The sequence below is a fragment of the Protomyctophum parallelum genome, assembly GCF_964188405.1.
Source record: "Protomyctophum parallelum genome assembly, chromosome: 8".
NCBI lineage: Eukaryota > Metazoa > Chordata > Actinopteri > Myctophiformes > Myctophidae > Protomyctophum > Protomyctophum parallelum.
This window is the reverse complement of record NC_139703.1, coordinates 44,265,594-44,293,398: the sequence shown is the minus strand read 5'-3', so window position 1 is coordinate 44,293,398 and position 27,805 is coordinate 44,265,594. Positions and strand designations below refer to the sequence as shown.

At 42.3% G+C, this 27,805-nt stretch overlaps 3 protein-coding genes across 12 annotated transcripts in view; all 3 read left to right on the top strand.

Moving 5' to 3' along the window:
- The window catches only part of plxnb1b (plexin b1b), a 94,811-nt gene extending 91,327 nt beyond the window's left edge, over nt 1-3,484 (top strand). The window contains exon 39 of the mRNA XM_083771977.1: nt 502-3,484. Coding sequence (XP_083628103.1) covers nt 502-606 — 105 coding nt within the window. The 3' untranslated portion in view covers nt 607-3,484. The remainder of the gene's footprint in view (nt 1-501) is intronic.
- A 216-nt stretch (nt 3,485-3,700) lies between these two features.
- On the top strand, nt 3,701-9,680 carry LOC310863674 (putative peptidyl-tRNA hydrolase 2). Its single transcript, XM_083772172.1, has 7 exons — nt 3,701-3,888; nt 5,871-5,984; nt 6,851-6,922; nt 7,057-7,131; nt 7,568-7,665; nt 7,891-8,005; nt 8,189-9,680. Exons 2-7 carry the CDS (start codon nt 5,877-5,879, stop codon nt 8,273-8,275), a joined length of 555 nt encoding a protein of 184 aa, XP_083628298.1. The 5' UTR covers nt 3,701-3,888; nt 5,871-5,876; the 3' UTR covers nt 8,276-9,680.
- A 1,831-nt stretch (nt 9,681-11,511) lies between these two features.
- The window catches only part of setd5 (SET domain containing 5), a 34,694-nt gene continuing 18,400 nt past the window's right edge, over nt 11,512-27,805 (top strand). For 4 of the 10 annotated variants that reach the window (XM_083771230.1, XM_083771229.1, XM_083771225.1 and 1 more), the window contains exons 1-4: nt 23,388-23,642; nt 25,591-25,693; nt 26,940-27,205; nt 27,699-27,757. In XM_083771230.1, coding sequence (XP_083627356.1) covers nt 23,572-23,642; nt 25,591-25,693; nt 26,940-27,205; nt 27,699-27,757 — 499 coding nt within the window. In that variant the 5' untranslated portion in view covers nt 23,388-23,571. Of the gene's footprint in view, nt 11,930-23,387; nt 23,643-25,590; nt 25,694-26,939; nt 27,206-27,698; nt 27,758-27,805 lie in introns of those variants that run through there. The other 6 variants (XM_083771226.1, XM_083771228.1, XM_083771233.1 and 3 more) reach the window with 5 other exon arrangements.

Sequence of the window (27,805 nt, the reverse complement as noted above, 5' to 3'; positions counted from 1 at the left end):
CACTTGACAATCTTGGCTCTGAAGGTGCCAACAAGGAAATTATCAGCAATGTGTGCCAGTTTACCTCCCTCACTGGGTAGTTCTCGGCCAAATGCACCAGTTTATCTCCCTCAATCTAGCAGGCTACGTGTTAATGGGAATCTAGAGCTATTCCAACTGACTTCAGTTCAGTTGACACTGACACGCTAATGCTGCCTCTCTGGCTGAAACTTCTGACAAAAACATTTTACTGGCTAACTTACTGGCTAACTAAGCTATTTAAAGCGGCTAAAAATGTTCTGTGCCTGTCGTAGCTTGCCTTGTATACCTTTACTTTTTGGAAACGATACTGCAAAAAGGGACGGCTCAACCCCCTTTCTACCGATTCTCGGAACTAAGAGCGTAGAGTGAGGTTCCAAACGGAGCTTTAGGGAATTCTAATCTTTTTTGTGTTCTCTTTTTTTGTCAATCTTCTTCTCTCCTTAACTCTTCTGTGTACACTTCTGTCTCCTCCACCTTCAGATCATCGGAGCGCTGGAGGAGGACCCCACAGCGCAGAAGATGCAGCTGGGCTACCGGCTCCAGCAGATCGCTGCCGCTGTGGAGAACAAGGTCACAGACTTGTGACAGCGGGATCGCCCACCGACACCTTAACAGACGGGCGGGGGTGGTTGGGGGGGTTGGGGGTGACCGACTTCAGAGACATGCACATCGTAGGAAGTGGCCAGATGGAGGGAATAAAATGAAGGATGGACTCTTCTTGTGAGGAGCTGATGGTGGGGCGGGGTTAAAGATGAATTCATTCTTTGAAAGCACGCTTTTGTTGCCTCCCGATGTTGGTTGATGGATCAACTGTATACTTGGTGTGGAACATTAAAAGGCACTTGTATTCCATGGACCCAGGATAAGTACATGGTTAACAAAGTGATGTCTAACATATGCTTCTCTTGGAACACAATTGGAGGAACACAAAAACACAAAGAAAGGTCTCGCCTTTGGATGCATTTGGTTGGTCTTTTTATGCCAGCTGCCTCCCCTTGTGGATGACCTGTTCGCAGTGATCCTGATTTTCTTGGGGCATGTAATCTTAGAACATGTGCTGGCAAAACCTCTGTTGTCTCATTAAAGCGGACAGATATAAAAGGAAACAGGCAGTCCATGGCTAATTAGCATGGAATTGAAGACTGATCAACTCGGAAGGGGGGCAAGTTGGGTCTATATTCTGCGGTGGACTTTTGTGATGATGACACTTTGTGTACCTGTCGTTGTTGTCGGGTCAAAAGTATTTCCCTGTCGTCGAGTGTGTGTATGGTATTGTATGTATCTGTGTGCGCGTACACACAATAATCCATAAAGCTCTAGATTTCATCTTCCACTGGTATTATTGTCCACACTGTCTATTTAGATGTAATTTTCATCATACATTTCTTTTACTATCATAGCATACCAATTTAAGAATTCACTCTTCTAGTACACATGAAGAATAAAAGGCTTATCACACGGAAAGCGACATATGCGGAAGGTAATTCATTTTCAATGAGAGGCGACCAGGCAGGTAGGGAGATGCGGGAAATCTGACAAGGCAAAGTGTGCACGTTCCAAGCGAGAAGGCAGGTGTGCCGCCGTGTAAAAAGACCTTTATGGTACAAGCTCCCCCTTCCCCGGATGTTTCTGCCATTTAATTATTTTGATCAGTTTTCTTACAAAATCTGGCCATTTTATCATGTGATGTTGAGTACTATACCTTGCAGAATTATATTTTATTGGATGATGAGAGATCATGTGCATCAGAATTTAAGAGGGAAAAGAAATTCCACCAAAATGTTTGTGTGTTGAAATTATATCCTTCAAATGATAAAGACCACCCTTGGCAAAAGCGACAGTTTTAACATCCAAAAGACTGATGGGAGTTTCATAAGTTATTTCCACTCTCTACCTCAACTTGTGGTGTAGAGTCAACAAACTCTACTGTTGCGATACTTTCTTTGTTGTTGACCACCACCATTACCACAACTTACATCTTAGCAAACCACCATCTGTTAGCTTGCCAAGCACATGTCCGTCCTATTAAACAAGGATAAATGACTATAACTAATAACAGTGCTCAATAGACGTACCCACTTGACCCTATAGGCCTTTGACGTATATGTGTGTGCACACACCTGCAAAGAGACATACAAACATACACACTTTGCATCAGTCCAAAATGTTTATAGTTTCTAAATTATATAGATACTTGTGTTCCTTTATTTACAAAATAGGGATGACTGAAAATGTGGTACTCACCATAGCATTGAAGGTACTTCAAACTGTGTGATCGTTTACTTCTACTTTTATTTCTGCCATTGTTTCTTCTTTTTATACTATTCATGTTGATGTTCCTATAATGGTAAAAGGCACTGGAGAGACATTAGAAAGAGAAAGCAAAAATTCTTAACTGTAAAACACTTGTAGATACATTTTAGAGAAATATGTAGCGATATTCTAGTGTGCCCCAAAGTGTATTTTATTTTGTGTGTATTTTTTTACATTTAATTTTTTTCCAATTTGTAACATTCCTTTGTTTTCAGTAAGGAAGAGTGCATTGAACCACAGTTCACGTTGCTATTTTCTAAGCCTCTGAATCTACTGTACTTGATTGAGATTTCTTTCCTTGTCACTTCATTTGCATCATTAATGCCGTTCAAATAGTAGACACAAGGTGGCGTATTTTCCAAATGTCCATTCATAGACATTTGTTCATGTAGGCCTATCTATATGTGTGTACCTTGAATTCATTATATTTTGAGCACACTACAGTATAGTTTATATTTCCTGATTAATTGTTTTCTCACTTGTTGGTTAAGTAGATTTATTCTTGCCACAGCCATGTTCTCATACCAATTGAAATAGGGAGCATTTTGTATTTGATTTGATAACCAAAAGTTCTCTCACCGATCTGATTCACTTGATAGGCTAGCTAGCTATATGACTGATCTTAAAGGACAGCGACTGTTACACTCTGGGCATTCTAATGATGTTGACCAAAAGGAGGCATACTGTGTGAACTCCTATAAATGTCTGAATTGTCTACGCAGAAGAAACTATAGGCGCTCAAACAGGCTAAATGGGCCGTTTGTGTGCATTCCCAGGTGGTCTATATAGGGCTCAGTTCAGTATGTATAATAGAATTAGCTCATGTTGCTACATTATTTCATTAACACACAAGCAACTTATGACTAGTTGTTGGATGGGGTGGTGCGGGTTGAGTCACTTGCTTCCAATGTACATGGTAGCCCAGTGATGAATTAGGAAGGCCGTTGAGGGAAAATTATGTAAATGTTTATTAGGCTGTATAAATTCCGATATGTAGAGCAGGCTCTGCAAGGGGCAATTTTAAGGATTTTTATTATCTGTTAATATCATTGTACATAATGATTTAATAATGTAACTGTAGCGAATTAACCTGTTTATTAAGAGAGAGTGCAAATTGTTGCAGATGGCAAAGTAATAAAGTATTCATAAAATGATACCCAAATTGCATCTGAGTTTTAACATCAATATTATAATTCATACATACATACTGAAGTGTGTGTGTGTGTGTGTGTGTGTGTGTGTCTATCTTTTGTACTGTATATTTTAAACTTGGAACATATAATTCAGTTGCTGTCACGTCGCTGTATAAACAACACGGTAGATAAGCATCGACGGACCGGATACAAGTGACGGTATCCGGTGAGAACCTTAATTGGTGACCAAAATGGAGTAAAATCGCTGAAACATAGCACGCCCATCTCCCATTAAGCGTTCTTTAAAAATAAGAATTCGTATTATCGCAGTTGGAAAAACAAATACGAGGGGATTATTCACAGAAATCGCTGGGGAAACCGAATCCGGGATTGTTCCTACCAACATAGCTGCGCAGCACAGGTAGCCAACATCATCAACTTGTGTTCTATTAGCTAGCATAGCCAGTCATAGCTAACGTTGTTAGCATCTCTAGGCAGTTATTAAAGAGGACTTCATTCGTTTTCAAGAATGTAGATTTATGCAATTCTTTGCGCCTGAGGACGAGTCTGAGGAACAGTATTACTGGCCTTATTTTATTTATGAATGTAATGGCCTTGGTAGCACATTTGGCATCCCCAATAAACTGAAAGGGAGCGTTATGCAATTTGGAGGAGTTGGTCATCTAACATCTTTGGTGTAGAAATGTGCTATGAAAGGTTATATAAAGGTAATGCTAATATTGCTCTCGAGTGTTATAGTTAGTAGGAACGCCACCATCGCTTTGATTTTACGGGCATTTTGTGATTAGAGGGGACATTTTGCCACTCTTAAAGCTGCAATTCATATCATTTGTTTTGCGTGAATAAAACGTTATTTTAAACAACAGTTAATACAATACAATAACGAATTGGTTGGTGGTGGTCTCGGCTCATCTCGGGTAGGGCCACTACTGCTTGAGGTAATATTAATAATGCACGAGGAAATAACTCTCCTTAAGTTCCAATACATGCTGTCCGTTATAGCTGAATGTTACTGACTGTACGTTCTACTTCTAACACTAATAGTATTTGTTTACCATGCTTGGATGTGAAGTAAGTAAACAGTTTGTGCATTCGTGAGATGCCATCATGCCACTATAGCCACTTATCAGCATAACGGTACCCCCTGTTGGATTGTCCACACCAAGAACACTCAGGCGTTGACTTGACACATAGGGTAGCCCACCTGCCCTTGCCTGGCAGGTAAATAAAACGTTCGGGTAGGTGGAGGTTGCTTTATGGCCCCCCGACCGGGGCAAGTGCTAATTGATAGGGCCCAGGGGACGCAACTGTCTATAAACACAACACGAGATATGTGTCTAAACACCTGAATGTGGCCAGAGCGCTCTGTCTTCCTTTGTTGAATGTGAATAAGAGCACTGTTTACCTATATGTGCTGTATTGACTGTTGCTACACTTAAAAGTAACAAGTGTGAACCGTGAACCCATAGTCATATTCATAGCTATGTAGGCATTTGTCATAAAAAAAATGTTTATCAGCCTCAGGAGGTTTTAAAAAAAAAGATTATATTGGTAATGCACATTTACCTATCATTTTATAATGATTTACCTTTTGGGCAAATGGTGGATGATCTTTGGGCAAGTAGAACATGATCTGTACTTGCCCAATGGGCAAGTGCCTCTGAGACCTTAGTGTCTGACACTCTTATTATAAATACTGTATGATCATTACAAATAAGTGGATGGTGGAGTCCACAACGCAAGTATGACGCCAATGATCACTTTCAGAGCAAGTTGATGAACAAACTGACAGCCAATGACGTTCCAACACATACAGAACATTATCGTTCATCAGTGGAGGCTCACATCATTATAGTTGTCATTCTTGGTGGACACTACTCTCAATGTATCGTCTATATTGTATACCAATTAGTTCCAAATTCCATACTGATGTTAGACTATCATTCGTAATTTAATTTGACTTGGTTTAAAATGATACTTTCAGTCATGTTGACATTTGTTTCAATAGATCAATCTTCATATGACCATCGTGCTCTGACTATAGGTGCACCACCCGTTCAAAACATATCAAAATAAAGGGTAGTAGGTCGCACACACCAAGACTTCAGTTCAAATATAGACCCACTACCCTTTATCTTGACATTTGTTTCAACACATCAGAAAATTGTTAACCTCTGAGTTCATGCAGGTCTTACTCCCTAATCACTACTCCTGATGTACAATTGTACATAAATTAACATAAGTGGGTAGTTGCAGTATGGGAGGAGTGGATTGGACTTAATCTAGCATAATATACTGCATTTTCAAGTTTTATTGGTTTTTGAAAATATTGTGTATGGGCATTGTATGCATGTTTTGAATGTTTTCTTTGTACTATTACAGCTTAGAATGGAGTCCTCGCAGCAGTCAGGTCCTGATGCGGGCTCTCAGGAAGTCAACCCTGTATACTTGCAGCAGCTTAGAGAGCTGGACATCCCAGAGGAGGCTGCCAAGCAGGTACAACAAAAGCTGTCTTCTATATACCATCCAAAACATAGCTGGTCTGCATCTAACAATAATAGCCTGACCTGTACATATTTTATGAATCTGTTAATTATTTGTTTTGATTAATTTGCATAACCATAATAAACCATAACCAGTATGCACAAGTCTTTTGTTTTGTTTGTTGAGATTTTTCTTCTTTCCATTTGTATCTTTTTGTGTGCTATTATTTTCTTACAGGTGAAGCACCATGTAACAGTATTCATAGAAATGTACATAAGTTTAAAGTTGTGAAACGCACTACCACTGCACCTTAAAAGGGCGACCTCCCTTGGCATTTGTTTAGATTTATCTTGTGTTCATATTCAATGTTCCTTACCATTTTTTCTTTTTGTATTGCTATTTTTATTTGCTAATTTGTATATACTTTGTATATACTTTTTCGGCATTCCGCTGCTTGTCATTTGTTTTATGTGAAGCACTTTGGGTTGCATTTTATGTATGAAAGGTGCTATTTAAATAAAGTTTATTATTATTATTATTGCCCCGCCCCGATCATTTCATTACGAATTTGGAAGTAGACCGCAAAGTAAGGGCAGAGGGACAAAGTTGAACCAGTGTATGTCATTGTTGCAACTATGGCACTACATCTTCACCGCCTATCCGTCTCAATAACTCAATTAAATTGCTCAGAAACTAAGGCGTTTCCTACATTATTTTTGGTACACACAGACGCACAGTTTTTGTGCATCTGTGTGTACCAAATTTGGGATGATTTGATTGAATGAGCACGGAATGTGATGTATGATGAACACGACACGACTGTGATTTTCATTTATTTATAACTTTTTATAAATTTCTGTCTTGTCTCACCACTCCAGGCACTCCTGCACACTCGCAATGTGTCTGCTGAGGAAGCGGCCATGTACTACTTCAACAAGCTGGAGAATGAGGTGCCCATAAGCTCCACACTGCAGCACTATTTCCCCTTGAAAATACATCATTTTTGTCAAGTAACTATGTTGCAGATGCACAAATTAGGCTTTAAACCTTGGCATATAAGCTCTCCTGGTCTGTGTCCATGCAGGAGGAGGGAGACGATGATCTCATGTTCAAGATGGTGTTTGTGGTGAACATGGACCTTGCCATGGGTGTTGGGAAGGTCAGTCTGATGGCACTGTATTATCATTCATATATATGTCTGTAGTGTGCTTATTGCTTAAATAAAATAACCATGTGTTGTTCCAGTTACATTGAGTAGAGTGAAAATAAGCCAAAACTATTTTCAAGGGTTTCTCCTTGTTTTATCATAGGCTCTGTTTTGAGTGAAAGTTGTTAAAAAATAATAATAATAATGGGGCTGGGATTCAACTTGTAGGAATTTTTTCAACCCACCTCTTTTCATTGTGAACTCATCTGGTGCATTTATTTCACCACTTCATTTACTTTAAGTTGAAAGGTGAAAGGTCTGTCAAACGCAGGAGGTTATAATAATAATAATAATAATAATGAATTTGAACATTTTGGAAGCTGTGTATTGGACAGGCTTGCAAGTAGTGTGTGCCATGTTTCACACAATGTATACGGTATGTCTATAGGTGGCTGCCCAGGTGGGCCATGCTGCTGTGGGTCTGTACCAGGCTCTGCAGGAAAAGAACAGCTGGCGAGAGATGGCCTGGAAATGGGACCATGGCGGGTAAGTCTGTGCCACTAGAGAGTAGATGGTTGTTTACAGGTGGCATCAATTTATTGGCCTAACCTTTCATTTGGTGGTTTCCACTGAAAACAGTTTTTAGTTAGTTTACTTTGTTAATTGACTGCAACATACCACATATTCAATAGAACACAATCACAGCTTTGCTGTTAAAGAAGTAGAAAAACAACGGCAACATTGATAAAAGTGAAAATGTGTTTCTTGCAGAGCAAAGAAGGTGGTTGTACAGGGGACCAATATGGCTCACCTCCTAGAGCTACAGGCTCTGGCCATGAGCCTCAGCCTGCCTACATACCTGGTCCAGGATGCAGGCCTCACCCAGGTAAATGCAATATGCTGTCATTATAGCAATGACGTTGTTGGAGCATCATATTATACAGGGCATGTTAACACTTTCTGTATGATAAAAAGGTAAGAGGTAGAAAAACGGTTCAAAGAAAGAAAATGTATCGTAATATTTAACAAACAATTTATTCATCCGTGCACTACGGCGGGTCTTTGGCAGGTGGAGGCAGGGTCACGCACTGTCCTGGCCATCATGGGCGAGGAAGAGATGGTGAACAACGTCACTGGAAGTCTAAAGCTGCTCTGACAGACTGTTACCCAACACTGCACATCCATGCAGTGCCAACAGGCAACCAGCAGAGGACAGCATTCCTCAGCAACAGGAGGGTCTTGGCATGCAAGTGTGCAACAACAACCTTAGAAAAAACAGAAAAAAGGGGGGAAACAAGACATGACACAACACCAGATGCTAAATACGCTCAGCCATTTTTTTTTTTTCACCCTTGGTTCCCAATCTGAGCTGGAAACATTGGGAGAGCAGTGGGGAAAGTGAACTGGAGCCTCATCTAGGAACACGAAAGCATTTAAAATGATTTCTAAAGTTCATATTTATCTTTTCAAACAGGGACTTAGTTTTTGTTTAGATATAGAACAGAGCCATTGCTATAGCAAAAGGTTAGAAATAAAAAATAAATAAAATAATCTGAAGATTTAATCTGAAGATTTAAAACAAAAGCCCAAATCTGCTTTCAAATATGGAGGGGATAATAGGCCATAGCATTTTAGTGGTTGTCCAATGTTGCTTTTATTGATATTCAAAGAGTACATAATAATTGTAATGAAATCCTGAATAGATATAGGATCTCCCTGTGGAAGTTACTACTCCTCAGTGAAGACTACTTTACTGATGAAACTTTAAAATCCATTTCAGACATTTAAATGATATTGTGTATGTATGCAACTTTTCTCCCAAAGATCCCTGCCCTATAGAAACGATAACATCACATATTGTCAGCAGGCCCTCTTTTGTGTTTACATACTGTATGTCTGTGAAGGCCATATACTGTATAATCTGTGGTGTGCCATCCTTAACGTTCTGCGCAATTACTGAACTTTACATATTGTTTTTCTTTATACAAAAGAAAAACCTTGATGCTATTCCCAGTTATAATTCCTGGAGTTTGTGAAGTTAAAGGTGAGGATCTCTAATGGAATGAAAACTGCTACTTGGTCAATGCTTGTGCTGGGCCCAACTTTATGCACTAATTGTGATTGATAACAGTTGGTTTACACTAGTTTGTATACTTTAAAACTTTGGCAAGCGCAAATGTATTTTAAGAATGTGCGTATGACAATTGTGAAAGAGTAGGTAAAGATGGTCTTAAAGATAAATATTCTTAAACGCATTGTATGATGTGATGTACTGTTTGTTCCACTATGTTACTGCAAAGAGTACTACTATGTTGTGGGCATAAGGTGCCACACTAACTTTTATTTTTAATGGTTCTTTCAGAAAAGAAAGAAAGGAAAAAAGGCTATGTCACGCATGCAATATGAAATGTGTATATGCTCTGAGACCATGAAAATAACATAACCATATCCATTTTAATAATGTGTGCGCACATTGATACCTCCTGTGTTATAAACATTTGTTTTGTGTTTTACATACTATGGAGACTATTAAAAAATGCCTCCAGACCAACTGTTAAATATACGGATTTGTCTTTTCCTTGTGGGTTACTGGGGAAAAATAGCTCTTTGCACAAACTAAACTAACAAATTAAACTGCTTTGTTTTATCCTAAACGTTGTGGTTGTGCCACGTTTATCACGGGGTGGTGGAGGTTGTTACGATCCTCCTTGGTTAGGGGGTCATGTGACATGGTAATTATGTGCTTTTTCGCCGCAGTAACAAAAGCACTGTTGTGAAACACGTCCTTTCTCTGCTGTTTAGTTGCAGGGAAACTTGTAAATTGCTCTTTAATAAGAAATCGTATCACATGTCATTGTTAATGTGATAGGCAAAGCTGCAAGTGCAAGCAAGTTTTTATTTATTTAATAGTGCAATATCATAGAAAAATGAAAACGTCTGCATACCTATTTTGTGCTGTTGGGTTCAAATGTGAAGGGTCATAACTACGTATTAAATCCAACGGACCATTATAAATCGATGTTCGACCAACCGAGAACGTTTCACTATACAAATGTAGATATGTCTAAATTGGCATGTTCATGGGAATGTAAACACTACCACAGCCTTGTGTGATAAACATGTCTATGGCCAACGTCACGGTGTTTTCACTATTCTTTTTTTTCTTTTTTTCTTTCAACTACGCTGCTGCCGCTGCAATATCACCATTGTATGCGGCTTTCTAATCTTGTCAGATGTTGTCAATCTTGCCAGACCACTGCAACAAATGACGTGGGCATTTATCACCTCAGCCAATCCAAAGTCGTCCCCAAGTCCCATGGTATGGGAAATAACCAATGGCATGTCACTATGCCTATTCTTTAGGCACAGTGACAGACATTTAGTATTTTCCTCCATGTCCCAGTTTACTTTGCGTATTCATATTACTTTCTCGGTTTTACACAACCTTGTTAATCCAATGGTAGGCTAGTCGCACAGGTCGACTCGAAACGAATAGTACTGTGACTGAGTCTCTCAGCCTCCTGCTCTATGAACTAGGGGGGGGGGAATCACATGATAAACCATGATCACATTATTCCTGTAAAACTCACTGGAATAGCAAACCATTGATAAGGTTTTCGCTTGTGTCAGTCCTTAAATTGTGTAAGCCTTCAAGTGTATGAAAACGGAAAATACTTATTTCTACAGCAGGGCATTAAGAGTAGGAGGGACCAGTAATACATAGACGCAACCAAAGAGCACTGGTCAATTTCCCTGTCCAATCCCTTACCAGATCCTACAAGAGCGACACCTCATATTCCATTCATTTCACTTAGGTGGGGCTGACCCAGTGGGCTGACCCTACCTCTGTTGTCCCTGGTGCTGGGCCCCAGAGACCCCGTGTAGCTAAGGTTTGCTACTATGTTTCGCTATGAACCGAAGGATTTTCCACGAAAGATACCCTCAAATACAAAAAAAGCAACATAATCCCACTATAGAATGAAAATCAATTCCACGGCATTTGCATTTAATATCGACCATTTCCCCAAATATGAAGGCACATATCCGATCTTTGTGTCATATTATTCCCCGAATCCATCCACACTCGCTGTCTTGCCTGTGTGCCACCACCGGTACACATTGCATGATTGAACTGACTATCTGCACCCCTCCTAGGCACAAATTCACGCCCCTGGTTGCGTCGAGGGGCAAAGAAAAAAAACGATGGTCCAATCACATCCTTACAAATCTATTTCGCATCTCGACTGACACTTTTCTGACCAATCATTTGAAAGAGGCTGGACTTCAACTCAAGGCCCGCCTAGAGCCCGCCCAACGAAGGAGCCCCTGCATGGTCGCCTAGGAAACCCCGTGGCTTGGTTGTGTGTCAGTTTCGCTGCCTGGGACCCGCGGTCGATGCCGGTGAGGAGGGGGATGGGCGCCTCTGCGAATGTAAGGACCCGAGACAGAATCAGAGCCCTATATCACATAGAGCAGCATATACCCCATTTATAAATATCGACTGTATATATATAAAAACAACACTACAATAAATGGATTAAATCACGATGGATCTGTTTTAGACACTCAATGGAAGTGCTGTGCCCGACCAGAACAGGGAATTTAACTTTACGCCCGTGCGTGGGGGACACTGAGAAGTTTGTTTCCTACCCCTGGAGAGGGAGCTACTTTTAAGGGCAAAGGATACAGGACAGACCGAGGCCGAGGTACAGGCCTTGTCATCTGGTTGGATTTGATGTTGGATTATTCGAGAGACTGCCTATCACACATGAAAATATATTATTTGTACCGGGTTGGAATGTCTCTTTAGGTGAGTGTTTCAACTTACATATTTGTACGTGTTAATGTGTTTAATAACGGTATCTTGTCTGCAGGCTAAAACATAAATACAACACGCTGACCATATATTCCCAACCAAGCCAACATAGCCAGCGAGCTAACAACTTAGCCACTTAACTACTACACGTACATTTTAGTTATTTGAACGACTTCGTGGCTCTGACTGTAATTTCTCACAGTTCCAGGTGGATTGCTAGCTGACTGATAATGTTCACATGTCAGGGTCTGCTTAGCAGGGCTACAGTTGACTGTCTCTGGCCTGATCTCCCATGGTTTTCGATTAGGTCCCCATATCAATGCTTGTCACCTGCCTTGTTTGCCAACGTATCCACATAATGTCTGATACCAATGTCATGCAACCGTGTTTCATAAAGTCTTTGACCCCATACTGCAACAGTTTCCAGGAGTTTTGAGTTTGACTCAACTAGCGTTAGTTCAAGTAATTCAGTTGATGTTATTCACCTCAAACAACTCCCAACTACAGCTACTAATATTACAAGTAGATATATTGCATTCGTTTGGTTTCAAGACTGTTACCAAGCTACAAATGACGAGTAGATTGTATTTGACTCTTGTAAATACCACCTGGTTGGTAGTTAGGACTCTAGGTTTGGCCACGTTTTGATAATGTTGCTGCAATGGCCTAACATACCCTACCTCCACTGTCAAAACAACACGAGCAACACATCTTGTATTTTATTCACCTCAAGCTTCACTTGTTTGATCTGAGCATGATAGACATGCACCCCCAGGCTTGTTGCATTGGCATACTGGGTTAGATATTATGAAAACTTAGGTTACAAGTTATATATATATATATATACACACATTATATACATATATATCAAAATTCAAAATAGATTAATTGTTGTTTCCTGCTAGTTATTATTTTGACCCTAAGAAACTGTCGAATTTAGGTGGTTTCTAGTGCATTCGGACATCGACATGCCAGGAAAGTTGCGTTTGTTTATTGGCGTGTCCATCTCAGGCTGTTAGCAGACATGGTTAACAATGCTACGCTAGCCGGTTAGCTAACTTTTTGGATGTTTTCCAATTGATTGTGTCCTTACTTAGAGCCAGTATTTCACAATACAACGAATGTGATCACATTCGTCTATAGGTGACATATTGAGAAATCCCATTTAGCACCGTAGGGTTTAGATGTTGTACGCTATTTGTGATTTTTTACACACATGTAGTCGTTTTAATCATTTGGATCGTGTTCATTTGGTGATTGTAATATTCTTGACTTCACTGAGGATCCTGGTGGTGGTGGTGGTGGTGTGTTTTAGGGGTTTTCTTTCTGTGTGGGACTCAGTCTCAAATGAGCAGATATGTGGAGTGGTGACTTGCTTTTCTCATTCGTCTTCACCTCCCCCACCTTCCAACCCCCAACCTCTGTGGTGGTTCAACAGAAATGGGTGGTATGTTACTTTGAGGGGAGCTCGCGTTTCCTTTTTTAGACTCCATTTTTTTTTTTAATTCAACATGTGAGTAGCTGGTAGTGGTGGCATGATTACGGCTTAGTTTCGGCTGAAACCTCTAATCGCCGTGTACCCGACTCTCGTTTTTTCTCTTCATATAAACTATAAAGCATAACGCTGTTTGATAAATCACGGGGTAACTACGTTGACTGAAGTAGCTTTCTTTTAGATCACCCTGGTTGTCCTGATTTGGGTCTCTTCTCTTAAGGGCCGTTCACCCCACTGACTGAGTGAGCTCTAGAGAGTAGTAGAGACTAACTATACATCTATTGTTTTATAGTATTGAGTATTGAGTTTGTGCTTGAAATGTACTGTAATTCTGCAAACTGTTAATACATATTTCAATCAATCAATCAAAAGTCAAGTGGATGGTGGAGTATATGTAGTTATAGTTCTTCTTTACCATACTTTAATCAATGCATCATGGCCATGGCCCATGACTGCTTTTTTTCTCTTTATTTTATTTTTTACAACTAGGCATGGCAACATCTGTCCATCATTCAACTGACTGCTAACATTAGTTAACTTGCTCCATGGAGACCTGTCTGTCCAATGTGTCCATAGACTACCACACTTGTTTTTCCTCCCTCTTTTCACACAGCCCTAGTTTAACCTGTCTAGTGGCTAGACCAATGAATGTGCCACCGGATGTGTGACGAACTCGCCATGACTGTTTTGTGTCTGACGTGTCATTAATATATATATATATATTTTAGGATAGATGTATTCTGTTGCTTGCTTACACTCCTAATAAAAACGTTTCTACGTTGTCCCAGTAGGTAAATTAACGAATGTCCTCTGTGTAATGTAATGTGAATTCTGTACTGTTGCTAAATATTTGTACTTTGACCTGTCACCAGGTCACTACTCGAGTACTCGGGTGTGTTGTAGCTTAACTCCATAAACAAGACATTTCCCTTTAATAAACCTTTGTATGTCGGGAGGCGGTAAGCGCAATTTTACGAGAGCACTTTTTTTCTTTCCCTGAGCAGTTGTCGACCTTGATTGAAGAATACAAAGATTACACCCGTGGTCAGTTGGGGAGTGTACAGCCTGCACCAAATGTTTTGGTTGATCTTGAAGCCTCTTGGTATCCAGATTGTAGTGCAGGGGGCCTTGTTTTCATTGGTCAGGGCTCACATTCTCTGAATATGTTTCGCATCTTTTAATAGCTTGTGTGCAGTGCAGCCTGCCATCCTGGCCACTCATAACCATTGGAAACATGAGCCCCCCAACACTCCCCCTGGCCTGACCCCTTCTTGTTATCTAGAACAAACGCTGTGCTCACTAGCAGAGACAAAGACGAGTACACAGCCCCTAAGAAATGATAGGAGAATTTGGGACGCAGGCACAATGGCGTGCTTTCTTAGCTTAACCTACTATACTGGGAGCTGAGAATGCACTGCCTGACTTGCTGCTGCGCTGTGAATAAACCAGCCATATGTATATATGGGCCTATCATCAACCAGCCTTATGTTACGCAACAGTTTAGCATAAAAGTGCTAGGATTGTTAAGTGAGAATGGAATAAAGTCGGTTCACTTTACTACATTGTCTGGTAACGTGTCTTTGAGAGCAACACTGTACTGTTGAATAGGCCAGTGTGTGTGTGTGTCTCTGTGAGAGAGTGAGTGATGTGGAATTCCCCCCAATGTGGGCCTCAGAAAACTTTGGAGATCTGAGGAATGTGCAGACGGGCAAGGTTACTGTGGCCCAGTTCTTCTTAGATCTTCACTAAGGAAGCATGGTTTCTCCCTTCATGTCATGTGCATTTCATGCCAAGTTGTCATAAATTCAACTAACCAGGTGCTCAGTTAACATTCCCTTTGAAAATGAAGTAGTTATTATTATATTGTGAAGAAGTGTGTGCGTGTGCGCGTGTGCGCGCCTCTCTTGCTTGTACAAGAGGGAGTGAAGCAGGATGCTGGCCCATTTCCAAAAGAGGAAGGCAGGATTCTATCTCAGTGCAGTCTGCTCAAGGGGAAAGGGAGAGGGGGGATGTTGCTGTGAGGAATAGGAAGAGCGGAGAAAAACGTCCTCTTTTTAGCTTGCTATTTGCATGCTGATGACACTGTCATTACATGGGGGGCAGGTGTAGCTATTGACATGTTAATGATGTGGCATGTGTGTTTTATTTGTCAGTCAAGTCGGCAGTTGTCAATCTATAACTATGTGGATATGGGTGAGTGATTAAAGAATAGCACAGAGAGATGAACTTGCATCTACATGAAATCTCAAATGTCTAACTTGATGATTGTATGGTGGCCTATTGGCAAATTATGCTGGCTTGAGAAACTTTTTCAAAAGCATTGTATGAATTTAATCTGGGCCATGGCAATTTAGTGTGTTCTTTAACTGTTTTATTTTCAAGACAACAGAAAACAGGGCATTCATATTTGGTATTTCCTTATTTTATTCCATCAAACGTTTTGCTTGTGCCTCTGTTATGTTATCATTCCATTTCCATTTCCTTCTGATGCTACCCTCTCTTGAGTCTCTTCAGCAGCTTCTCTAGTTGTGTGACTGACTGACTGTGTTGCTGGCTGGCTTGTACAATGGGGTTAAAAACAAGTCGCTGTGACGCCTGCCTCTTTAGTGCCGTCCTATTGGCTCAGACACGCTGGAGCTGGTCCAATGGGGTGTGTTGATTCCTCAGCACAGCCTCTGCACAGGGGGAGCAGTGTTGCAGAGTGCTCTGCTGGGTAATTCTGTTTTGTGCCGAGGAGCAAGGCTTCTTGGGAGAATAATGGAGGAGGAGGAGGAGGAGGAGGAGGCTGGGAAAAAAAACAAGGCTGGGAGAGGCAGGCGAGCTACGTAATCATCTCTCTCTCTCCCTTTCCTTATGTCCTTTCTTTCCTTCCTTTTTATTGCACCCTCATGTTCTGTCCTTCACTCTTTTCTCTCTCTGCCTCTCAGAGAGAACATGGTCTTCCTTTGGTAGCTAGCCAAGTGTTAGTGCAGGGGGGGGAAGCCTTGCTGTAAGAGTTTCCTCCTTTGAGAAGGAGAGGCAGCCATTTTAGGTTTTTACCAATTCTATCCATCCCATAAGACCTGTCTGTCTCCCCTGTGTATTGCAAACTGTACAGTAAAGGAGTTGAGGCTGAACATGGTAAGATCAGCTTTATGCTAGGTGACACGAAAGATGGTCAAATATAATCCCTTTGATCTGTCTCATGCTTGCAGAGTGTCCTCAAAACACGACGACTGCAAAAACTGCAGGCACATTTCTGAGCTTGTTTGCTCAAAGGGTGTTGTCAGAAGGGGGAGGGGAGCAAATAAGGAAATAGGAATGAAGAAAAACAACCCAGGAGAGCTTAATTTGCACTGATGTCAAGCTACTCGCCTAACCCTTTCACAGTCAGCTACCCTATTTTATAATGCAAGACAGCAGCGTTAAAAGACGAAAACAAAAGGGGAATTGGCCAATGCCAAGTCTTTCCTGTGTTCCCATTCCCAAGCCTACCCCTTCTGACTCCCATCACCTGGAGCCAAAATTATTCCTATTGGGGAAGAGAGGGATATGATTGTTTTAGTTACCCCATTTCATTTTATTCAGTTTTAGGTTTCAGTCATGTAATCTATACAAACTGGTTGAAACTTGAATGGCACACTACCTGTGAACCTTTTGAACCCAGATTTGTTTCCTCACCAAAACCTGGCTGTTGTTCAAAGCACCATTTTGCTCCAATAAAGTCCCCTAACCACAGCCCTATGTGAGTGTGAGAATGAGAGAGATACGTAGGTAGGTAGCAGAAGAGAGTGAGACGACAGAAGCTGCAGCTATTCAAAATGGTTGCCCAGCCTCAGTTATTTTTTTCTCCTTAACTGAGTGACACCTCTGAATATTGTTAGTACACGTCTATGTACGTGTGTTGAGTGTTGCGTCGAGGTGGAGCCAGGGCCGACCCCTCTGTCCCTCTGCCAAAAGAGGAAATGGAAATGTCATGTAAATGTGTTTGTCATGCAGTGTCACATGGTGAAGAAGAGACGATCTGTATGGCTGGCTCTGATGTGTCTCTCTTATGCCAGTGCAGGAGCTTATTTTACACAATTTTCCTCATTCATTACTTCATGTCAAAAATAAATCCTGCCTCTCCACGTTTTAAGGGACAATCCAGCTTAACCAACCGTGACATTTCTTGAGTGCTAACTGTGTGACCTATCGCATTGGAAACTAAATCACTAAAGTCACACATTTTAATATGGCATTATGGTGCGGTGCTCCTTTTTTTCCCCTTTCGTTAGCCTTGCAATTGCGTCAGTCTCGGCCAGGTTCTCTCTTCAGTAGCAGGGCAGCCAGCTCTGTTGTTGTGACTTGGTGGGGGTTGCAAGTCAGACGGGGCTAGTCAAGTCCAAACAGGCAGCGTTGGCTCATTCATACCTCCCTTTCCTTCCCTGCGTTACTTCGGAGCCACGCACAGACAGCGACTGATCTGTTTGCTCTGAAACAGATGATTGATTTTGTGTCATGCTGGCCCTTCTGTCCACCTCTCTCCCTGTACCCCCCCACCTCCACTCTATGGCACCCGCTAGGCCTTTGTTTTCCATTGTGCGACTCTCATCCACGGTCTGGTCCCGGTCCATTCAGGCAGCTGGACATTGTTGTGTTAATAGGAGGGCCGCAATGCGCTCCCAGGACGTTGGCTTGACCGCTCGCTCACCATGAGAACAGACCCATCATGGCTATAATAAAAAAATTATAATAAGAAGAAGGGGGTGTAGTGATGATATATCATATAACCCCTAGAATGGTCCCTTGAAATATGTGTGTCAGTGGATATGGTATCGCTCATTCACATTGTTAGTTGTTACATAAAGGCAGATGAATATACCCTTACAGCCTAACTATACCTATGTATTCACGGTTCAAACGTCAAAGTAGCACACAAAAGGAAGTTTTACTGCAGATCGATGTCTTTGTGTTATTATTTAGAATGGCCGCCCACACATTCTGACATGTGGGGAGAGATTTTAGATCTTGCGCTGTATAATTGTTGGGGGACAAGGATTGGGCTACTGTGGGAAGGTACGGTAGTCTTCCCAAAGCATGCAGCTATCATTTAGTCTGGTAGTTTTTTGTTTTTGTGGAGAGCACTGGCATGAGAACTTGTTTTCAGATAGATGTATCACTGCTCTTTTAGGTCCATATGTATGTAATCTGATTTCATGTTTTTGAAAACACTTAGATTTTATTTGTTAATTTATTTAGAATCATGAATTAATTTGGAATACAATACTAGTCTACAATACATTGTAAGATTAAATTCTGCTGTGCCTGGTAGGCTGTGTGCAGGCATTCTCGTCAGTGTTCAGTCACCACACGATCGCACCAACACATCCATCATGTTTTTGGTTTTGTAATCATGATTTTATTAATTGTTTTATTACCTAAACACGTTAGTCTTCCAGATTGTTCTTGACAATAGCTTGAATGTGTTAGCAGTAGCACCTTTGTGATTGTGAAATTGTGAATGTGTTTCTGAGTTGAGTGTGAATAATCTAAAATGAGCCATCTTTTTTTCTGTGGCCATCCACAGATTTGTATTGAAGCCAGGGCATATTCATTTGTCTGTGCTCCATATTCAATTTCCTCCCCCTGTATCTCAGCGAGTGCAACTCGACATTCACAGAGACCAGGCGAGGCAGATGTTTTCATATCCTGCCTCAATGGTGTGTGTGTGTGTGTGTGTGTGTGTGTGTGTGTGTGTGTGTGTGTGTGTGTGTGTGTGTGTTGGGGGCAGGGGCTTTGTAGACGTGATGCATTATATAGTCCTGCTTATAGATGCGTGTGCTCAAATTCTTTACCTTTTTGGTTTGACTGTATTTACAACTGTGATGGTTGTTTCACTAGCCAAAACTAGATTTGAATTGGAAACTATAACTGAAATTGTACTGTTTTGCACATATTCTCAATAAACAAAAATTTGGAAAACCCACTTGTACCATAGACCCACTAACAAATCAGTGTGCGTATAAAAAGGTTGTTCAGATGCGATAGAGAAAAAGTGTGTGTGACTGTCTGTGTGTCTCTGTCTTTGTGGTCTTCCACTGTTTGTCTCTCAGGGGAAGGCATTATCTGCTTCTAACCTTCTGTCTTATTGGCTAGTAGCACAGCAAGGTCATTGAGCCAGCAGCAGTAGTAGTTGGTGAATGACATGCTGCCTTAGGCTATTTTCCTGTTCCCTCTCTGTTACTTCGGGGGGTTTCCCAGTGGAAAAAACCCTGTCCTCTGCACCTATATGAATGAGTAGGCCTATACGCTTATGTTCTCCTGTTTCAGTCATTCTTTCAACTCCCATTTGCCTGCATAGAGAGGTTCGCTAAAGTGTGTGTGTGGGAACACAACCACCCTAAAGACTAATCATTGTGTATATTCCTGCACTATACCTGCATTGAGTGACCTTGGTACATAGAATTTGATCTATTGAAGATTCTGACCTTCAAATGTACATAATCTTTGTTCTGATTGTATTGCTGTATTGTTGTATTGTTCTTTGTGTGTGTGTGTGTGTGTGTGTGTGTGTGCACTCCCTTATCTATGCAGCCTACTACTGCCTAGTAGTGCCTACCTATTTTTAAGTGGTGCAACCAGTCCTAGAACCAGGTCTGTCTGTTTAGGGTACCAACAGTTGGTGCTGTTGCACCACTCACTTCAGACAGGTCTGATTTTTGAGTGGTGTTTTTATTCTATCAGTACTTTATTTTTGTGGCGTTCACTTTCGGTATGCGTGTAGTGAGTGCCTGTGCATTTTCTTGTGTGTTGTAATTAATTGTCGGTCCGTCCCTCCCGCGATGACGACACGCATACACTATATCACCCTGGGGACTCATTTACATATTAAAAGGAATCAAATAATTTTATCGCAGGGCGGTACAAGGGGTGTTACTGTTGAGCAGGATCTGAAGAGAGTGGCATTGAACGAAGTGTGTGTGTGTGTGTGTGTGTGTGTGTGTGCGCGTGTGCATATTTGTGTCCTCAGGCTGCTCTCCAAAATGGCCTCTCTTCTAGTGGAAGTGAAAAGACTTTGTAGAGCCTGCTCGTAATATGAGCCCTGTATTCATGGTTAGAAGAGCAAGGAAGGGAGGGAGCTAGGGAGGCAAAGAAAGGCTTTCCTTCTTCGGAATTTACCTCCTCGGTACACCGTCTGTCTGTCTTGGAAGAGGCCCAAATAGTGAACTCCCTTTGTGGGCCAGAGTAAGGAACACTCGGCAGCTCTATTTTAGTGAGGCATGGATCACCCACACGGCTAATAACCAGCCAAGTGGCTTTTCATACGAACCGGCTCTGGTTGGACACATTGCACTTTGATGCTATCTTGGGTTATGTGTCACTGTCACCAACTGTGTTAACTGTTTATATTGACCCTCCTGCTCCAAGCATGTTGCATAACCAGTCCCTTTGTCTCTTTTCCCCACTTAACAAACTGGATGTCTTTGCGGAAGGTAGTTCTGAGACACAATTAGACTGGGGCGGTATTATCACGGTATTTACGGACTAGGCTTGTTCCGATTGGCAATTAAATAACACTCACAGGGAAAATTTGCCAACTGGTGTTTTCTTATGCCGCTATGAGGGCCATTTATTAAGACATAAAGAACAGGAGCAATGAGGGTGGCGAATCAATCGTAATTAATAATAAACGGTGTATGTGACAACCACCACAGTGCTGGCGGTGTTATCGTGTATCACCGATTTATAATGGCCACAAATGGACCATACACAATTCCGAAATGTAGCCCCATCTTCTAAATTTTCTAAATGTCTATTTCCCAAAATTGGATTGTTCTTGTGATACAGTTGAATGTAAGGAAAAAAGGACCTTTCACAACATCTTCTGAATTAGCCTAATAATATACATGTCCATGCAGGCTATGCATAATAAAGTGCTACTTAGTTTTATCAGATCCTGGTATTTGACTTGTTCCACACACCATCTTTCTGAGTGTTTTGCCAGCGCTGGTGTGTGTGTGAAGCAGGCAGCAGCACACATCAGCTTTTCCTCAGTATCCAACTCGGGGCACTGCCTTAGATTAACTTAATAAAGCATGTGTATTTTTGCTTACCCCACTCTGTCTGTCTAATGAATAGAACCAGGCTGCCATTCTATGTGCGCTTCACGGTGACTCAGTGAGCATGGTGAAGTGACCTTGACGTTATTGGAAGTCTCGGCCCTGCGATGGTTGCCTTGGCAGTGGAGAGTGAGATTGGCAGCCAGCTCGTAGCTAGGGGTACTACAACAGAAATGTCATGCATCTTTCTTGACGCCACTGCTGTGGATAGTTTCTCCTCATAAACCATTATAATCGTCTATGTCTCGCGGCTTTTGGGCAGGCTGGTTTTCTTTCGAGGGGTGGGGACAGGGGGAGGGTATGTCAGGCTCTTTTTTCCCCCTCAGTATTGTACTCTCAATTTTCTGTTGTGTAAGGTAACCACATACTTTTGGCCCGGTGTTGTAGTGAATGTGAATCGGGTAGCATTTGTGTGTGGGACCGTGTTTCTTTGTATGCGGTTTTGGCCGGAGGATGACCTCAGTTCGCTCCGAGCCAAGTCCTCTTCCTCACCGAGCGTGTGAAAGGAGCATGGAAAGCCCTGTTCCTCCTTTTTTTTTTTGCAGCTGGAGTTGGAGCTCGCTAGCTGTGTGTCTGCCTGAGCGGATGAGTGAGTGAGTGAGTGAGTGAGCGAAGGAAGGACAGCGACAGAGAGAGATTGGAGAGTGGAGTGGAGTGTGGGTCAGTGTTTCAGCAGTGCGCGCGATCACATGACAAGAGCCCAGCCTCATGCTGGATGACTCACCCCTCCGGGCTGTCTGGGAGAAAAAGCTACCCCCGTTGGTTCTCCATGGTACTGCATCACCTATGATACAGGCCCAGTATTGGCGGGGGGAGGGGGGGGGGGGGTCTCAGTCAGGCAGCCGCTGGTTGTTTTTCTGGCCTCTGAATAGTTTTCCATTGTCACTGGAAACCTCTGTAAGAGATGCACCTATCACTCTTTGTCTTGTATCAAGTTATTGTTATTTGAAAAGAGAGCTCCCTGATACTCCATATAGAAAATCTTCTTTGTCAACGTGACTCAGCAAATTTGGATGTTCACTACGGTGTACATTAAGATGTTTGCCCATGTACATTTATGTTCTTTGAGATTGTATTGACTGTTTCCCTGTCATGTGTTCTTCAGCTGAAACAGTCATTGGTGTAATGGGCCGGAGCTGAATCCAGTTCACTAATGGCAATGTGGTGTTTTCTATGCTCCAACCAGTATAGAACTTTGTTTCATAGTAGCGAGGACTAAAAACAATTGATCACTTGTCCAAAGAGCTGTTTTCTGCTTTTGAGTACTGCATCTTTTAACGTTATATATTATGAATTCATGAATCTGTATTATTCATTGATAATTTGCCCATACTGTACCTGTCTTGGTGATAGCCATCATTATTAGTTATTGATAAATAAAATAAAATAAAACTGAAATGCATGGAAAAGAGCAGTGAAAGCACAGTGTTTGTCATGCCACACAACATGATGGCTCATGCAGCTTTCTGTGATAATTTGCCTATACCAGTGGTTTTCAACCAGTGGTCCGGAGACCACCAGTGGCCCTTGAGGGGGTTCCAGGTGGTCCCCAACTAAATGATGGAGAGTTGGTAACCAATTGGACCCTTATAGATCAATTCTTTAAAAGAAATCTGCATTACTTAAATAACAAGACATCTACACACTTAGAGAATTATTTTGATCAACATTTTCCTGTTATCTCTCCTATGGCGCCACATTAATATAGCATGGAATTATGGACGAAATCGTATCCAATGACCAAAATATTCAAAGACCTTAATATGAAAACGGTTGAAAACCACTGTCCTATACCCATTGCCTGTGTGTGTGTGTGTGTGTGTGTGTGTGTGTGTGTGTGTGTGTAAAGCTAATATTCTCTCGTCCTGTCCTTCAGGTCTCCCCATGTCCGTGAGCCGTGGGCTGCGGCTCATCGGCGCCCCACCCCTGGAGTGGTCTGTCGCTGCGGTTGGGACTCCGTGACCCCCAACCCCCTCCCCCCCCTCCCTCCCCCCATCCCTCCCCTCCCCTCTCCCCTTCCCCTCTTCCCCACACTCCCTCGCGTCGCTGTGCTGGACGTCATGAGCATAGTAATCGCGCTGGGAGTCACCACACCTGAAACGTCTTACTCAGATATGGCTGCTGGATCAGAGTGAGTATATCCTACCTGGGTGAAGGAGTGGGGTGGGGCGGGGCACAGTTGTCATGATGAAATCTCGCTTTACAGGCTTTATGAGTTCTGTGTAATGTTGGACATTATCCTGTTATTTTCCCCTGATCTACTGACCCTGACTCGTCATCAGTCGTCATTTTCCACTCAAAATTAATTTGGATTCAATTTGGTTGCATCATTCATTTTCATTGAGTTCAATGTAGTTTTTTGCCCTTTTGCATTGTTTTTTTATGCCATTCAATTATATTCAGTCTACACATGCCCCACATTTGGCGTAGATCTACGCCAGGGGTCCTCAACTAGAAATGATGAAGGTCAACAAATATTTTTTTGAATAAGACAGAGGTCCGGTCCCATGCGGGGCTCTACGCCCGTTTAGTATGGTCAAGCCAAGCTTATACAAATCAGATCCCCTTCCACCCAACCAATAATGGGGTGCAGAGTGCAGGCCCGGAGCGGAGTTTTTGGGTGGTCCGCAAAGAGGTGGTCCGCGGTCCGGTCGCGGACCGCGGTCCGCCAGTTGAGTACCCCTGATCTACGCCATTTGTCTTTATAATGCTTTTGATCGATCGTCGTAATGCTACTCACATTAGCATTGGGTTGCTAGGTGATGATGTCAACAAGACTGGAGCGCACCATTTTGAATTTCTTGTGCACCCGTGTCCGTTCTATCTGTTTTCAATCGCATTTATCTCCAATTCCTTGTCCCAGATGGCATTTCTGGTCAAAACAAGGTTTATTCCACGGCCCATAGATCATGTTTCTCTGCCCTCATCGCAGCACCGGAAGTGATATGCCACAACACACACACTAGTTAGAAAACATAACAACCCTTATTTCTTCAAAATAAGGGTTGAACGGGGGAAAATGCTGGAAATACGAGGTGAATTTATTAATTAATCCTGGCAGGGAATGGGTTTAATAGAATGTTGCAGCAGATACGCTCACTTTCTTAAGTACCTCTAAGATGTTTTGTTGTCTCACAAAACCTGTTTGTCCACCGTGAGCGTAGTATGAGAAGAAGAAATTTGTACTTTATATACTTGATCAAACGGTACCACACTGACTGCCCAACATTGACCAGGGCCAGGCAGAGATAAAGGAATTACAAATCTGAAGGATTTAAACTGGCAGGCAGGGTTAGTATACAAACTAAAAAGGCCGCCTGGAATACAGAACCCCTCTACAATAGGGCGTTGACCCCTGTGTAATGAAGGGAGAACTTATCGGGTCTCTACATCAGGGCCTTGCTGGCCTGAGCAGTGTCTGAGGAAATAGCCCCAGACAGTTGTAGATGAGAACACAGACAGTCTAAGTAGGACCAGGCGCTCCCACCATGGAGGTTAGCCTGGTGACGTGATTTGAGGTCCCGTGGAATGCAGCTAGCTGGTATACGTTTCCCTCTTCTCCAACCCCCTCCCCAGCATACTCCTCTCGTCCACCCCCCTACTAATTTTGTCCCGAACCCTAGATGCAGTCAGGAGAACTCTAAATTGGGGTGAAAATGGGCATTGCCCGATATGAATCTCAGATCTCACGTGTAACAATTTCTTGTTTGGATTGTTCTGACATTTGAGCTTACTTCAGCACTACAGAGGGCTGGAGTCTGTTAACTGAAGGCAAGGTTGTGCTCTCTGACCACCAGACCTCAGCTAAAGGGCAATGGCAGTTGCATAACATAATGGCGTCCCACATTCCATTTCCTGAATTGTGTTTCACCCAGGCTCCCTCTGGACAAGATGTATTGAGTTGTGCTACCATCTAGTGGTCAACTGAAGGTTTAGTCTGTGTTATGAATATGAATTAGCTTTTTCTTTTAGTTGTTTACATTGTAGTTGCCATTATTGAGCAGCTTATTGAAGCCGATTCGTTGACCACCAACCACAGATTCGTGTTTGGTTCATCAACTTTCTTTTCTCTCTCACAGCCCTGAGTCAGTGGAAGCTAGTCCTGCCGTGAATGAGAAAAACTACAACAGCCAGAGCTGTGGCAGCGCCCAGAGTCATGGGTATCGGGGACTACCCTATGCTGTGAGTTTACACGTCTCTTTGAACCTTCAAATGCAACTGCTTGTGCATGTGTATATTGACGGATTAAGGTTGACTAGTGCAAGTGCAACAAATATCACTGGAACAGTGGAACTTAAACTATTCTAACAAAAATAATCCGTGTTTAGAGCACTGAATAGTGAATACACCTCCTCTAACTTCTTCACCTTTGGCAGAAATAACCCATGTAGACTCGATCTCTAAGAGCCTCTGATGTCAACTGGAAGGAATTTCCACCCACTTCTCTTTACACAACTTCAGCTGTGTGCTGTCGGAGGGCTTTCTGTTTCTGGCATGCTGTAATCGGGTCAAGTCAGGCTGTAGACTAGAGTCTCAATGTGTTTTAGAGGATCAAGATGTTGGCTTTGTCTCCGTCATTTAAACCTGACTTGGTTCTCTCTGAACCATTATTAGACTCATGGACTGTTTTGAATCATTGGCTAAGGCTTGTTTCAGTCGAGTCCTTTTACATGCTTGTCGGGCTCTCTCTGGGTACAGTGTGAAATTCATGGTAGACTGATGATGACAGGCAGGGCCCTGGGGCAGAATATGGCGATGCTGTTAGATCCCTTGATGTTACTCTGTAGTTCTTGGACACCATTTTAGCTCTTGGACTGAAGTTGGTGTAACATAGACCTGCCAGTGATCTAGAATCAATATTGTTCTAATTATTTGCACCTGCTTTGGTGCACCTGATTCTAATTATAGCCACTTGATAGTATGACAAAGGTTCAGGTATGCAACTTTTCTGTATGCCCACAGTGATTGCATTTATGACAGCTTCGATTGCATACATTATTAAAGTGATTTTGCTTTTCACATTAACATTTTACACAAGTTATTAATATGCTTGAGAGAAAGACAATATGCATTTGTGTTACCTAGCTGACAAATTGCTATGCTGTATTCATACATACATGCAAACACAGTCAGAATGCTGTAGAAGCAGCTAGTACCGCTTAAAACTTTGAAAGATAGAGTAGCCTATGATGAATAATAAACGGTGGTCTTATTGCCCACAATAAATTATAGGTAGTGTTGACTGGTGTCTCATGAATGACATGACTCCACATATAGGTGATGAGCCTCTGTGATCACAACGCGTAAAACTGCCCTTTATTAACAGCTGTACTGTTTCGTATGCCTTCCTTTGCCCTCATTTTCATTCGTCTCCATTTTTCGTTTTCCCTTTTTTTTGTTTTTTTGCCTGAACACCCGTTGTTTGAAGATGCAACAGTCTTCCGTTGTGTGTTGTCAGGATCACAACTATGGCGCGCCCCCTCCCCCCACCCCGCCCGCCTCCCCGCTCTCCCAAACCATCATCCCCCGCATGGAGCTCAACGGTGTGGTGCGCGACCCCCGCTACCGCCACGACAACATTGAGGACAACTCGGCAGACAGCGACAGCTCCTCCGAGGACGACGGCACTGTGGCTGGCTGGTGTCACTGCAGCCTGACGCAAGATGGCCTGCTCATCAAGTGTGACAGTTGCAGGTCAGCCTTCTCTACCAAGTCGATACTTACCAATGCCATGGTGAATGGGCTCTATGCACACATGGCATTTTAGGAAAGAACTTGGGCCCCTTCCCTACTTCCTTCACAGGTGTTACCGCTGACACTAATGCAAGCTCTGTTCCATTCTGGTCAAACAGAGTCAGGGTGCTGCTATTGTGCATGTTGGCTCACTGGAAACACTCTGCTCCACCAGTGGGTCTCAAATTGAGAGTGGGTTCCAAATGGCCAAATGGTGTGTAACTCTGAGAGTGTACAAATTTGTACACTTTAGTTATGGGGGTCCTTGAAATTAAAAAGTTTTAGAACCACTGTACACTAAATGGAGCAGAGCCTTAATTAGTATCATCTGTAACACCTGTGGAGAGTTATTCTGTGTTCACATAGCCCATTTCTGAATTGTTTGCTGAACATTTTCCATGGTCTGTTGATGGGTGTGATTCAAGTTTTTCTTGATTTTTCTTTTGCATGGTAGGGGGCTGGACAGGAGGAAAGGTGCAGAGGGCCAACGCCGGAAACCGGAGAATGTTTCAGGTACAGCTGAACATTTTTACAGTTTTATTTTTATTTTTAAATACACAT

Coding starts and splice junctions, on each gene's coding strand:
- LOC310863674 (XM_083772172.1), top strand. CDS start 5,877: ATGGAGTCCTCGCAGCAGTCAGGTCCTGATGCGGGCTCTCAGGAAGTC. Junction 7,132..7,567: donor TTGCCATGGGTGTTGGGAAG/GTCAGTCTGATG, acceptor GTATGTCTATAG/GTGGCTGCCCAGGTGGGCCA. Junction 7,666..7,890: donor TGGAAATGGGACCATGGCGG/GTAAGTCTGTGC, acceptor TGTTTCTTGCAG/AGCAAAGAAGGTGGTTGTAC.